At 35.8% G+C, this 15,267-nt stretch overlaps 1 protein-coding gene across 1 annotated transcript; it reads left to right on the top strand.

Annotated features, from left to right (window-relative positions):
- The first annotated feature begins 6,515 nt into the window (after positions 1-6,515).
- Positions 6,516-14,759, top strand: LOC126796796 (uncharacterized). The gene is made up of 18 exons (XM_050523521.1): positions 6,516-6,668; positions 6,767-6,982; positions 7,158-7,253; positions 7,720-7,772; positions 7,972-8,068; positions 8,619-8,692; positions 9,476-9,593; positions 10,162-10,272; positions 10,686-10,762; positions 11,268-11,334; positions 11,926-11,991; positions 12,393-12,500; positions 12,620-12,750; positions 12,928-12,994; positions 13,091-13,155; positions 13,230-13,323; positions 13,549-13,619; positions 13,742-14,759. Exons 1-18 carry the CDS (start codon positions 6,516-6,518, stop codon positions 14,757-14,759), a joined length of 2,682 nt encoding a protein of 893 aa, XP_050379478.1.
- Positions 14,760-15,267: the final 508 nt, after the last annotated feature.

The raw sequence follows: 15,267 nt of genomic DNA, 5'->3' as shown, positions 1-15,267 counted from the left end.
CTGGTACATGAGAAAAGAGTTGTTGGCCTTAGCCATAGGTTTCGAGAGATTTGGTTGCTGCGGTTAGAGCAAACCCTAGCAGAGCAATATGTATCAAAGAACATCTTATTGAACACTTGTTGAAGTCTATGTTATGCAATAAGTTTTGGTTGTGGCACTTTGACTAGATATCAACCATACTTGGGTTCGAAGACCCTCTGGAAAGAGGTACTCAAACTCAATAACAAAAATATTCATGATTGGAATCTGATATATTACCGACTATTAATGCTTACGCTACAGAAAACAATGGAAACAATTAAGCTAGCACAGATCAATTGGACCTCCTCGATCATCTTCAAAAACGATCAAGTGAGAGTATACTCTCCACATATTCAATGACATCATCAGACCTTTGAAACATACATCGGTCTCTGGCAGCCATATGGTCGACCATTAATAGCCTTCATTAACTCGTCCCAACTGACACCAGATTCAACCTGGGTAGTTGTATCACCATTTGTAAAGAAGATAAAAATCTCATCTGCTGATGGGTAGTACTGGTTCGTATGGTATTTTTGGCTTTTGGCCCAATCGGGTGCCTTGTACTTAAAAGAGTATAGTCCAAGTTTCACAGATGTTATATTCTCTCATAGAGAAATTATTATATATACCCGCCACATATCTCACGTGGCGTATTCCCTTGATGTTATCGGTTCATTTTTTATTGTGATTGTTTCTGATTGGTTCTTATATGTACATAAACTTTTGTCATTTTCACAGCGTGCATGTTAATTATACCATAGAGTAATATGATTAAATTGGTACACCACATGACAGTGTCACATGGTGTGGCGAGTACACAGAATAATTACTCTCTCTCATGGCCCAGACTTCGATATTATCTTTGTTCCAGTCCCTCTGGAGCGAAACAGACATGCATCCCTTAGAAAAAAACCCTAACTTATCTCATAAGAAAGAAGTCGTCAGACACAGGAAACACCACTTCCCCGAAAACCTCCTTTTCCAAATCAAAAGCAACAATTGATTTATCATCCTTGAGTCAATGTAGTGTCTCATATAACAAAGCCGACATGAGTCGCCACCGATTCAGACCCAGTGGCTCGAATATGGGGGCTCTTTCAAGTGCTTTCCAGATGTTGGCTCTCACTGAGAAGATTTTGACCTCGATGTTGTCATCATCTTCACCCTCGATTTTATCATCGTATTTACCAAAAAGATCACTTATGTCATCGCCTCTTTTAAAACGAGCCGCTATAATGACTTTGTAGTCGTCAGTAGTCGAAACATAACCGAATCCAGAACGAAAACTTATAATTCTTCGTGACTTAAAACCCGGGTCAGGCAAAGGCTTGACATATCCGGTGGAGGGGTTCCAGACATAATAGTTTATGTGATAAAAATTAAGAGCTACAAATACCAAACCATTGCACGAGCCCAGCAAGATCTTTCCTTGTCCCGGCAGCTTGGACTCGAATTTGTGGTTTCTCACAAGAGAACTGGCACCTAAAAAAAGCGTCTCCAGGTCTAAGGAGTACTTGATTTCAGAATATCTCGAGATGAAAAACCTGTGCTGCAAGGGAGCGACTCTAAAGTAGTACTTTGCAAATTGTGGGTGGAGGACGAGAGACCGTCATTGTTTGGCTACGCAACTCAATCGGATTAGAGAGCGGTAATCTGGAGACACTGCTAGAAATGAGTATCGCAAAAGGTAATTTTTGGTACATACAAATGTTTTTTACCTGAAAATGGTACCTAAACTATTATTCCTTCAACATTATACATGTTCCCACTAAAATCTTGCACAATTTTAATTCCCACTTTTCATTATACATTATACATTCTTACACATTATACATGTTTACGTCAACTCATATTTCCCTCCGTTATAATTTTTTCTAATATTTTTTAATATCCTCGTTTTTTATTGTCGGTTGATACCCAAAACAAAATACAACTCCAATTTATAGCATGTCTTTAGCACTAATAAAAGTCAATCTATTGGCCATAACTTGGACATATGTAGTACATAACAAAATATTTCATGGTTGACCATGAAAACAAAGAAGCAAAAATATTCTGCTAGTGTAAATACTAGTGAGATGAATCACTCCCACAATGGCCTAGTTGTTGGCTTCTGTGACTTGTTTCTAGTGCTTGGTTGCTTTGATATTTTGAAAGCCGGTTGTGAAGATGATGTTGGGGCAGCCAAAGTTCTTGAAATTGGCTGGGTATGTTGCAAAGATGAAGCACCAACAGTGGATCTTGATATCCTACTTGAATTTGGAGGTCTCTTGGAAACACTAATATCTTCAAAATATGTGTTGAATATTAAACTAATCATATGGTACATACAAATGTTGATTATATATATGTGATTATATACATACAAATAATAATATTATATTAGGCACATCGTATATACAAATGTCAATGATACATATGATTATACACGTACAAATAGTATATAAAAGCACAAAAATATATGAAACCAACCTGTTGTTTTGGTGCAAATAACACAAAGGTTATTAAGTAGCATATCACACTTGTATTCAGTCTCAAAATGTGCCATACTCCAATGATTAGGCGAATCATGACGATCCAACCATTCAACTGTCTCATCCGAAATATTAGTCATTTCTTACATGTGCCTGTTGAACCAAATTATGGTAGAGTCTCTTGTTGTTTGCCATAATAGATTTTTCAACATTGGTCCAAGGTTTTTCTTTTTGAAGTTGTTATGTAGATGACTCACACAATGCCGATGTTCAGCCTCTTGTACTATATCATCTACTGCATCCAGTAACACTTTTGCTCGTCAGACATAAACATAACACCATTTTCATCTCTAATCTTTAAATCAACACTTAGAATATCCATAAACAAGGTCCATATCTCTCTAGTTTCTATCTCAGCAACTGCATCGGCAATTGAATACATACCATTATTTACATATATCCTGATAGTTGAGAGTAACTGTCCAGGACAATTATTTCTAATATGACAAACATCAAACCCAATAACAGGCCTACAACCTTCTTTCCATCCCCTTTTGCATGCATAAAAAAATTTCTAATAGTTTCCTCCATTTCAATCATCATTAGTAGTATTAGGGTTGGTCTCCTTTAACACACTAGCATATGACTCCGACATGTTGTACTGATCTACCTCACTTTCTTCATTTAGTTTTGCAGCTAGTCGTCTAGCATTTATGACTTGCCTATGAGTTATGTTTTGCCCGTAATAATCTCTAACCCTATCTTGAAACCCATTTCGTAAAATGTAAGGGTCATTTTTGAAAACATGTGAACATTCTTTTGCAATGAGGGTGGCTGTGCAAAACTTGATTCTGTCAACAACTGAACAATTCATATGTTCCAAATGCAAAGTCTTAATTGATATCTTAGGTTATTTCTTAGAGATAAATGATGCATCTATCCAAAATGAGCATGCTATGTCTTTCCTCCTCCCTTTTTTTTCCCACATATGACTTCAAGTTTCAATGTTGTGTTCTTCTGAAAGGTTAAGTTGTAACCATTCTTTAAAGCAAATTTTCTTACTGCATCCTTAAATTGAGTAGAGTCAGCAAACACCAAACCAACTTCAAATTGTGGATTCTTTAGATCTCTTTCTGGTACCCAAGTCCTCCCTTTAACTTTCCTTTTCTTTTTCTTTCTTACTTGTTACTTCACTATCACCATGATCTGCATCAGAGCTCTCTATTAAACTACATAAACCCTCAGTGTCATTTGAGTGGTCAGAGATCTCCTCAGCAAAATCCATATGACCAAACTCTTCTAATATGTCTTCATCATCAACATGTGCTACAAACTCTTGATCATCTACATTACGATTGACATCACCAAACTCAAGATCATCCTCTAGCCTAATCTCATAGTCACTGTCAACAAATTCATCTTCAACAATATTTTCAACCTCTGCCATGTCTGCTTCAACTCCACTAAAATGAACAACTTCAAGATTTTTTGACATGCTAAGCTCTACATAGCCTATAACATAAAGGGCATAACCTTTGCCTCTTTCTTGAACTATGTGTGTGATATAATTTCCTTAAAGTTTTGTATTAAATCTTCCATCTCACACAATTTTGTCTGCCTTGTTCCTCCACCCACAAAGTACACCTCTAGTTTTCTAGAATCAGGCAACAACCGTAACATATCGACAACATCTGTGTCATTTGATATTGGCAAGAATACATACTTTGTGGGATTCTTAAACCAATACAGGACTGAAGGCAACCTCCAAGCAAATGCATTCAACTCCACCTAACTGATTTTATCTGGATCAAGACATTCTACCCAGCAAATTTCCCCTCACACATAGTCAAACCGCTCATTACCTACATTTATAAAATCTCCTCCAAGGTGTATCTCAAGTGTCACACTCTCACATGTGGTCCAAATTTTATTGATTTTAAGGAGAGGGAGAAGCACAAAAAACATACGACAACAAATAGAATAAAATCGCAATCATGTACAAATCAGTGAGATGAATCATATAATTATAATCACAATTAAGCAAAGCCTAATAAAGTCAAAACTATGGATAAAGCCTATTGCACCACCCATCAATATATCAAGTTCATCCACACGAAAGAGCCCACAACATAGACATCAACAACAAGATCAAAAGATTTAGAACATGCTCAAATCAATAAAGATACCCTATAATAAACAAAATTATAACGAAAATCGATCATTCATGCTTCAATTTTAGACACTTACAGTCATATTTGGGTTCCCCGAAAATCCTAAATTCTCTCTAATATTCAATCATGGTTGAGATCTCCAACTATATCCACTTTCAAGTTTGATTTCAAAAAATTTAGAAGGAGAGAACGAATGGATTCTGAAAATTGACTCAAGATGAATTGTGCCGTCTTCATATCGGTATTGAGAACATGTTGATTTATTTAATCATCAGTGTATACAATTATTGTGTTGCCCTTTCTTATTCAGCATAAACAGTCCAAATAGACACCACATCAACGATTTAACAAAAGATTTAACCGAGGTACCATAACAAGTGACGAAATAATAGTTTAGGTAATATTTTAAGTAAAATAAATTCGTAGGTACCAAAAAGTACCTTTTGCGATAGTATAAGTACCATTTTAGGTATTTACTCACTAGAAATAGGGGATATGAAGACATTTAGATTAGGGACATTTAAACTAGTGTTCTTAAATCTCTTCATTTATGGACATATATTAGCTTGTGTGACAAAATATCTAGTGGGCACAAATCATGTAATATATGTAATATCTGTAATATCTCGAGGGAGATGGTTCAATGCCATTGACATTAAAAATCAAGTTTTGCTTGAAGCATGTAGAAACAGTAATGCATTATCTGCACATTTGACCCTTAAATACATCTTCTTGTATTCACTGAGTATTTGGTTTTCAATGAGATCGTTTGGGCATCTCCAAGAGACTAGCTATTTTAAAAATATTTTGATTTATGGCTAAATTTTTGCTGACTTTGATTTCCAACAAAATAGCTAAAAAGTACCTAAGTTTAGTTTTAGCTAAAAAGTATAGCTAAATTTAGTTAGGGTTGAGAGAAAAAATAACTTTTGACTAAATTTTCTAACGTTCAATTTATAACTCAATTTGAGTCTAAGTATCTGCTAGAACATAGCTAATTAATCAGTTAGCTATAGTCATTTTTAGTCATATTTAACTACTAAAATAGCTCTCACTGTTGGAGATGCTCGATTACAATAACGCTTGATTAATGTACGGTATTGGGTTTGGAGCTTATATCTATTAGGGCTTTGTATACCTAAGTTATTGGGTTGGGTCATTTGACAGCCCATTTGAAACCTCCCCTTAATCCTAACTGACTTTATTTAAGAAATAACATTTATATTCTGGGTTATATTGGAAACGCGACATTACTAGTACTAACATGGCCTTCGTTTATCTTTAAAAAAGTAACAAGTTTGAGCTAACATGTTAATCTCATCATTTGCTTCATGGTAAATATGTCACACTTTACAAGTTTGAGCAGTAGTTTTTCTTTTTGAGGAAGTTTTAATTTTGTAGTTTCATAGTTATTTGAATGTGTTTCACGGTGTAGTGCATTGTAAATTAAGTTGTGTTCGAACAGTTCCGCTTGACTGACCTAGTACGGTTGATTTAATCTAATATACTTGCTCCGTTTACTTCCAAACAAAATATACTGTAATGCGTAATCCTGATATTGATTTCATTAATTTGCTACTTAAAAAGAAATGTCTCACGACAATCGATTGATCAAAGCTACGAATTAAAATAATAAAACGACATCGTGGTGATGTGTGAAGCGCTCAATCTGCCGAGAAGTCCTGCGCGCCCATAATTGCAAAAAACCAAAGGGGGACGCGAAACAAAAGCCCGCAAACCTCTCCATGCTCCCAGAAAGAAACCCTTCTTCTTCTTCTTCTTCTTCCGCTGTCCAAGCTGTAGCCAAATCTGTCGACAGAGCTTATTCCATTCGGGAGTGGATGACATGTCGTGGTTAAGAAATGCGGTGAACTTGGCCGTCGAAGCAGGCCCTGCAAGGACCCTCACTCGCACCGTCCGTAACTACGCCGACACCGTCGTCCTCCACGCTGGCAATGCAGTCGCCGGCGGCGCCAGGCTTATCCTCCCCGATCGCATCGTAAGTTCGTAACATTTCCTCACCATTTCGTATGAGATTTTGTTTTGATCTTATGTGCACCTTGGATTTGAATATCAGCATTTTGAATAATGTAACAGGGTCCAAGGAATTTACAGAGCTTTAAGCAGACAGTGAAAAGATTGGAGGAAGTGTCGGTTTCGTGTCGAGGGATTGAGAGAGTGCAGCTATTGAGAAGGTGGTTGGTTGCGCTTAAAGAAATAGAGAGGTTGACCGCCATTTGCAATGAGGACAAGAATTCTGATGATCACCTTATTTCCGATGAAAACTCCGATTCCCCGAAAAAACCTACCCTGGTGGGTAAACCCCCTGCGCACTCTAGACCTTGATCATAACCACTGCTTTCTTTATTTTATGTATGATCGAGATATGCATTTTGGGTATATTGTGGTTGATTAGTTTAGCTTTTTTTTTTGTTGGGTGATATAAGACTATTAGGCAGTAACTTTTAATAATTTTTTTTTGAGACAGGTTTATTATGTTGATGGTGATATGGGAGATGAACCAAAAACTTTTCGAGATGTTTTTCTCCATAGCCAAGCTCTTGAAGGGATTACATTGTCCATGGTAAGCTTAGAGATTATTGTTAGTGCTTTCTATATGTTGGATACCTTCTTTTTCTATAGATGCATGAATGCCGATAATGTATCATTGTCTGTATCATTTTTTAGCATGTAGCCATGGTTTATGGGTTTTGCTTATCTAAGAATTGACCACATGGATGTTGCATAGCGCATAATTGATGAGTGAGTAGCTAGGGAACAAATCATATGCTTATAAGTGAATGGAACTAAGTTTTCAGATAGTTGCAATTTAACTTGAGTAGCAAGACATGGTTCTTGAACTGCAAACAAAAAACTGAAATGAAATGCTTATTGTTAATCAAGATTACCAGGAAATTTCTAGAATTTGACATGCACGTTATCTTTTCAGCTTTGCCTTTAATTTTCCTTTCATTCTGCATACATGGGTAAGCTTTGAATTTGCTGATTTATGGAGTTTAACCGCAGGTTAACTCTTTTGTATGACTCAGATTCTTGAAGAACCAATTGAGGAAGAAGTTTCGCTACTTTTGGAGATATATGGGTGAATTTCTCTAATCTGCAGTTAATTTTCTCATAGTGGTTCATTATCTCTTCTTTGGATATGATTGGTCCATACAATAACAAGAACAATTGTTTTCAATGACCAAACAACTACATAAGAAAAAATCCATGATATATGCATAAAACTGCTGTTTTGGATGAAAATATTAAGAGTACTTGTGAACTCTCATGGTACACAGGCTCTGTCTTACAGGAGGAAGAGAAGTACATGGTGTAGTGATGAGTAGCGTACAAAATTTGGCAAAAGCACTTTCATCCTACCAAGATGAAGTACTGGTAAGTATAGGATTGTATCGGTTCAACATGCATTTACATGAGGAAAGTTAATGTTGCCTACAAATATTAACAATACTAAAGACAAAAAGCCCCATATTTTCACTGTTGAGTTGGGACTCTATAAAACCCAAGACCTGACATTACTGAAGCTGTTTGGTCATTTAAATTTTCGGGTGTGGTCAAATTTTCTGGTTCCTTATGGTTATGGAGCTACATGCTATTTTTTTGTTGTTGAGATTTCCAAGTCTCAGTCCACTTTTTACATTCTATTATCTATTGTTTGAGTTATTTATAATTCAGAGTTGGATATCATTATCATGTGAATGCTTAGTTAGCAGCAAATATGTCTGTTTCTTGTTCAGCATGAGATCCCATGGCATCACACTTTCTTTTGCTGTGTGTCTTTAGATAATTTTCTGTTTTACTTTTTAGCAGATTTAAAACTTATATAATTAAACAAACAGTTAGCAGCATTACATTTTTGCAATGTTGTTACGAATTGAGATTCATCCCTCCAGTTTTCTTTCTTCCTGTTGACTCATCTTTTCAGATAAAGCGAGAAGAATTGCTCCAATTGGCTCAAAATGCAATTTCAGGGCTTAAAATAAATGCTGATCTCACAAGGTGGTCGAGGAAATTTGTTTTGTCTTTTATCTGCAGTAAATATGTATCGAATGAAATTAGCTGTTCTGTTATCTTATTTTATGTCTGGAGAAGTCAATTATGTTTCTCTATAATCTATATGCGGTGGTAGTTTTACATATCGGTCAAAATGTCTATTTCATGTTTGAATCTTAATGAATCAGCAATATGCTTTCATATATAGGTATATATGCTACTCTCTCTGTATGGGTAGAGGCATTCATCATGCTTTGGACCAATGGAACTCTGAAGTTGTTAAGTATGATTTCACAATTGTCTGCACTTCATTAAAGAAACTCCAAGTAGTATGCACATCCATGGTTTTGTGAATTCATACCTTTCAATGATGGAGATTTAAGTAGTGTTGGTGAGTGAATGTGGGAATTCAAGCTTATAATTATAAAAGTCCAAACTAGTTATGATTTTCATCATATCTTGGAATAGATTAATGAAACGCTGAGAACTGTGTAGGAATGGAACTGATATATGTTTTAGATTATCAATTGTTAGTACAAGAACACAATCTTCTTATCAGACCTCTAATCCCTTGGTTTACCTTTTTTTTTAATGTTTATGTATTGATTTTGTGTGTATTAATAACTTTGTTTAAGTAAACTCTGTTCGCATTGGATTAACAAATCCTTGTCATACCAGCTACATGTTTTGATTCTGAAATGGTCTGCATTGATACCTGAGTGCGGTATATACTCTGATCAACTCACCACCTAATCTTTTGCTTGTGGTTTTATGACCTTATGCTTTCAGAATAGATGCTGAAGCCTGCAGCATAAGGGAAGAACTTGATAAGCTGATGGCACTGCAGCAGCCTTTAAGTGAAAGAAGCAACAATTCATCTGAGGCAGAGAAAGGTGCAACAGTAGAGGTACACTTGATCTGTATGCATAGGCCAACGCACATCTACCTCATTAGAAACAAATCCGTACTGCACAAATTTCACAAAAATTTTATACATGTATCCATATGTATTTTCTTTTCAGCAAGGCACTCGCCTTTTATGCATACATGCTTGTTCAAAATTGTCTTTCGTTTTTATTAATGCCTCTTTATTGTATTTAATAACCATTTAATACTTGGTGCTTCTGTTTATCACATTAAAAAGCACAACATACATTTTCACTTGCTATATTTTATTATGTTATCCACAACTAAGCACTTCTGTTGGTCCTTCTATAAGTTCTGGAGCACGTTAAATTAGTTTTCTCATGCATGGTCTTGGTCAAATTTTAGGGAAAGCAAAAACATTTCGGGTCAGATATTTTAGTTGTACCAAACTTCCTGCATGCTTCTGCAACTAAATCTGACCGTTAGTGATACTTGTAGCTACACTTGTGTTGTAATGAAATTATTTCTTAATTTTCAAAGCCTTTGTGATACATAATACTGTAATAGTATACAACTCATAAAAATTGAAAGCCTTACTTCCCTTGCAGAATTTAAAAGCAGCTCTCGTAGAAATTCAACTATGTTCACGGTTGGAGTCTCTGCTACTAAAGCAGAAATCTTTGAGCAATGGGGACTCACCTGAGCTGCACACTGAAAAGGTATTAAATTGATGTCATAGCAGATCTCTAGTAAAAGGGCTTAGACCAAGCCTTTCTTGGTTGCATGGAGGAATATAGTGCTGAATAGAAAGCTACAAAATTGAAATTAAACTAGTAAAAAGTTGATTTAAACATCATAGTTTATTTATTTATCTGGAAACTGAGTGATTCCTTCGAGGAGTACTGTAAAAGGGCTTAGAACAAGCCTTTCTTGGTTGCATGGATAAATATAGTGCTGAATAGAAAGCTACAAAATTGAAATTAAACTTGTAAAAAGTTGATTTAAACGGCATAGTTTATTTATTTATCTGGAAACTGAGTGATTCCTTCGAGGAGTACTGCATGTTCTTAGTTAATGATGAACAATCTTCCTTTTCCACATTACTAATCATCTCTCTTTTATTAAAACGCAGGTGGAAAAATTGAAGGTATTATCAGAATCTCTTGCTAATTCCACCTCACAGGCAGAAAAGCGCATTTTGGACCACAGGTCTGAAACGGTCTTTTAAAACATATTGATTTGCCAATTTGTATGTGATCTAGTTCTTTTTCCTCTTTTGGACAATTTATGTGCTCTAGTTTATGCTCATAGATTTCCAAGTCACTGAGAAGATAAATGTGTGTCCAAGAGTATTAGAATTTCTTTTCTGCTTTGGTAAGAGCATTAAGTTCAAATGAGTCAGCATCTATATTTTTTTTACTTTCTTTATTTGAGAAGACAGTGTGCATAATTTTAGATGAAGTTTTAAGGGAAGATTGATTTTTTAAGGTTCTGCTATCAAGTATGGTTGTTAAGTACATTATCAGTTACATTCATAAATTTGTAGGCTAGTTCAGGATTGGTTGTATTATAAAGGGATAGAGATAGTGTACTTCCTACGATGTGCATCTTCAATAATTTATTGGATTAGTTTTGGCATACTGATTTTCTTAGTCTGGATTTTGTTTGTCTCTATTAAAGTTCATTTTATTCTATTCTTCAATACTTCAAGCAGATATCAGAAAGAAGAAGCTCTTAATTTTCGTGTAGCTAAAGCTAATGAAGTAACCCAACTTGAAAAGGTATGCCGGAATTTAAATAAAAAGTTTCACCTCATGATTGTTTTATATCTGTAAATTAAAATTCTAAAGTGATACAACTCGCTTTACTCTTTGGCGTATTCAATTCTTCTTCATGTTTCATCCTACTTTTGATGATTAATCTAATTGTTGGTGGCATGTGTCAATCTGTTGATGCATAAGTAAATACTGCACAGTGCAGTTCCATCTCATGATGTATGGGGGATTCGCCCCCCCCCCCCAGTGCTAATGCACACAATGTCAACCATATAAGGGTGTTTAGGTCATTTAATATAGGGTGTTATGTTGTTCTCTATTAACCAAGAAATACAAAATGTAGTCTTTTTGCATGCTCTTTTCTTTACTGTTTTGCTTTTCAATTCAATAAATCCATAGATTCCTAACATGGACATGGTATCAAGATTATGTTACAAGGCCATAATTTATCAGAAATAATACTTTAAAGGCTTGATACTTGAATTTCTAAGTTGAAGATGATTATATCCCATTTTCTTTACCACTTAGTGCCATTGTGTGGCTGTTATCCTTTATGCTGCTGCGGTACAGAAATTATGGTATATTGGCATTTTTCAGGATTTAGTGGCAGAGATTGCACAAATGGAAAAGCAAAGAGAAGAACTCCAAGAAGCACTAAAGAAGGTTCCTTCTCGATTCCTTAAAGTCACTCCTTGTATGTTATATGTACATTGGAGTCACAGTAATTTCCAATTAATTTAATTTAATGGAGTTTAGCTTAAGATCTAGTCTTCTACTAACTGTAATATGTGAATTTCATATTGATGATCCCTTAATACATAATCTTTACATGTTCTCTATCTTCTGTGTAAATTATTTTGATAAATGGAAAATCCCTTTGCGGTGACCTCTTTAAGAAACTCTAGTGCATTGATGTGTGTATGCGTATGTCGTTGATTTTTGGGTGTCTTGTGAATATAAATAGAGGTATTAGAAATTGTTACTCATGTCAATTCTGTAGACCGCAAATGAGTTCTGTTTTGTTTTTTCCTCTTCTTTTTCTGTAACTGCTCTACATTCTGTAGGTCATTATCTCATTGAATGCTCTTCGTGGACGCCTGCACAATGCGAGAGAAGAAAGAGAACAATTTGATGAAGCAAGTAATCAGCTTATCGTACACTTAAAATCAAAGGTATTACAGTACTTGATTTTTATGTTCTCAAGGTGTGAAATATTGGTGAAGAATGTTTTCTACTGCTGTTATTGCTGGCGACAGATTCTTTGAGTTCTGTTTCCGTTTTTTAAACACAGGAAGATGAACTTTCACGATCCATTGATTCATGTAGAGCAGAAGTTGATGTTGTCAATACTTGGATTTGTTTTCTGGAAGATACCTGGGTTCTTCAGGCAACGCACACAGAGAAAAAGGAGAAGCAGGTCAAGTATGTAGTCTGATATACACTGATCGGCAAATTACTATAATGCCAATCTTTTACTTTGGATACATGTATCCTCAAAATTTAGAACTTAATATGTATATATATAATCAAATTTGTCTTCTGTGTCTAACCATATTGTATTTACTGATTAAACAATATTTGGTTATGTACTTGTTCTAGTGCGGAACTGGAGAAATATGGAGCCTATTTTGTGAATTTGGTAATCCATCTTCTCTCTACTTATAAGGTAATACGAGTTTCTCCGCAGCATTGTCTCATATACTTGGTAACTATTACTATGATCTCATTTTGACTTTCCGATTGGTGTACCTGATACAATTAGGAAAGCTTGCATTCATCCATCACCTGCATTAGGAATCTTGTGGAGAGATTGAGTTTAAGTGAAGGGTACTTTTCTTAATTTATTTACTCATTTTTTGTTAAACAGTTATATGAGCCCGCTAATTTTTTATTTACACCAGTTCAAATATAACAATTGGTAAAGATGATGAAAGTTCAAACAAAAATAATCCAAGGAGACATATTGAAGAGGAATATCTGGATGTGGAAGCCAAGGTGTGCTCAAGTCTTCTTCCCCTTGTTTTCCATTATATATATATATATATATTGTCTTTGGTATTTATTGTGTCATAGACTCAATAGATTTTAATTAATTTCCTCTATATGCAAGTCTGCATAACCTTGTTTTTCTTCAATGTTTCTATTTAAAGCTTTTGTTCCCTTTGTTTTTCTTGGTGAATAAGGATCAAATCCTCAACCTCTTCTTCATGTCTTTGTCAGTTATTGACCACCTTGAGTGTAGTCGACACCATGAAAAGGCAATTTTATGTTCAACATGAAGGCATTTACAGGTATTCTATGTGCTATCTGCCATCATCTCTCTATCTGCATAGTTTATAACATGACCATCTCTCTATTTGCTATAGTTTTTTTTTTTTACATGAACATCACTACCTTACATGGACACATGCAGGAAAGATGGACAGAAAGTCAAAGAGCTCTTTGATGACCTCAAGAGCATAAAAGATGAATTTGAATCCATTGAAAGACCTGTATTGGTAATTGAAGCTTCACCGCAAAAACCAGACACACCACCTACTGATGGGCCGTTTATAGGTACAACTCCCACGTCTACCTCACCATTGGGAATCAGGGCTCCATTTTTCAGACGAGACGGATCATTGAAGTTGTTTAAGAAGGAGAGGAAACTAGATCAAAAAGAAGAATCAGTGAAACTAGATCCACCTTCGGCAACCAAGTCTTCACACTCTAAACAGGATGAAGTATCCGAGTCTTCCTCAGATAAGCAGGAGGGAAAATCAGACTCAAAGGTAGAATTGGCTAGATTATATCGAGGACTTGATTCCGATAGCAGAGAAAACTCAATAGATCATGAAGAGATTACTGACTGGGTGTTTGATGAACTTGAAAAATCAGTAAACACCCCTCCTGCCAAAGAAACTACCAGTGCTTCTGCCAATGAAAACACCACTGCTCCTTCCTTAGATATCACCACTGATCCTGCTAAGGAAATCACCATAGTTCCTCCTTCCACAGAAAACACCATTGCTTTGCGCCAAGAAAATAACACTGCCCCCTCTGTAAACACCATTTCCCCTGGTAAGGAAACAACCACTGCTACTCCTTCCAAAGAAAATACCACTGCTCCTGCTAAGGAAATCAGCAGTGCTTCAAAAGAACAAACCACTGCTCTGGCCCAAGAAAACATCACTGCTGCTGTTAAGGAGATCACCACTGGTTCTCCTAAAGAAATCACCACTGCTCCTGCTAAGGAAGTAAGAACAGCTCCTTCCCAAGAAACCGCTACTGTTCATGCCACCGAAAACACCACTACTTCAAAAGAAAACAACAATGCTCCTCAAGAAATCGCCACTACTCATTCCAACGAAAACACCACTGCGGCTCCTACGAAGGAAAGCACCACTACTCCTGCCAAGGAAAACACCACTGTTGATCAGCAAGAAAAATAGGCCAAATTAGCATGATGCATGCTGGTTCCATTTGATTTTAGTACCACACTTGGAATGATTGCCACTCAGATACAAACATCACGGGCCACTCAGATACAAACGGCACGGGTAATTAAACCAAAGCTAGTCTTTGGTTAGTCAGCTCATAATCTCAATCAACTCATAATCTCTCACTTATAAATGAAGACCTCCGACCTCGTCTCAGACCAAATGCCTTCCAGTAATTATTTTTTCTTTCGAAAGAAGTAAACTTCAATTTAAGCCGACCGCCATATATTTACTTGCTGAAATTCTTTTTTAATATTTTTTTAAAAAATAATAGTTTATGAGTTTTGACCATTAGCCCAAGCTTAGTTCACTAGGCCCAAGGCCGGCCCTAACTCATTTTCCAGGCCTTGATCCAATTCATAAAGGAGATCTCTGAATAATTCCTTTTTTTTCTGGTTTTTGTATTAATTCATCATGCAGTGTTGCTGTAGTATCTGTGTTCTAGTACAAGTAACTCCTG

Source organism: Argentina anserina, chromosome 6 (genome assembly GCF_933775445.1).
Source record: "Argentina anserina chromosome 6, drPotAnse1.1, whole genome shotgun sequence".
In the NCBI taxonomy this organism is placed as follows: Eukaryota; Viridiplantae; Streptophyta; class Magnoliopsida; order Rosales; family Rosaceae; genus Argentina; species Argentina anserina.
The sequence above is the reverse complement of the archived record's forward strand: the minus strand, read 5'-3'. Positions and strand labels throughout refer to the sequence as shown.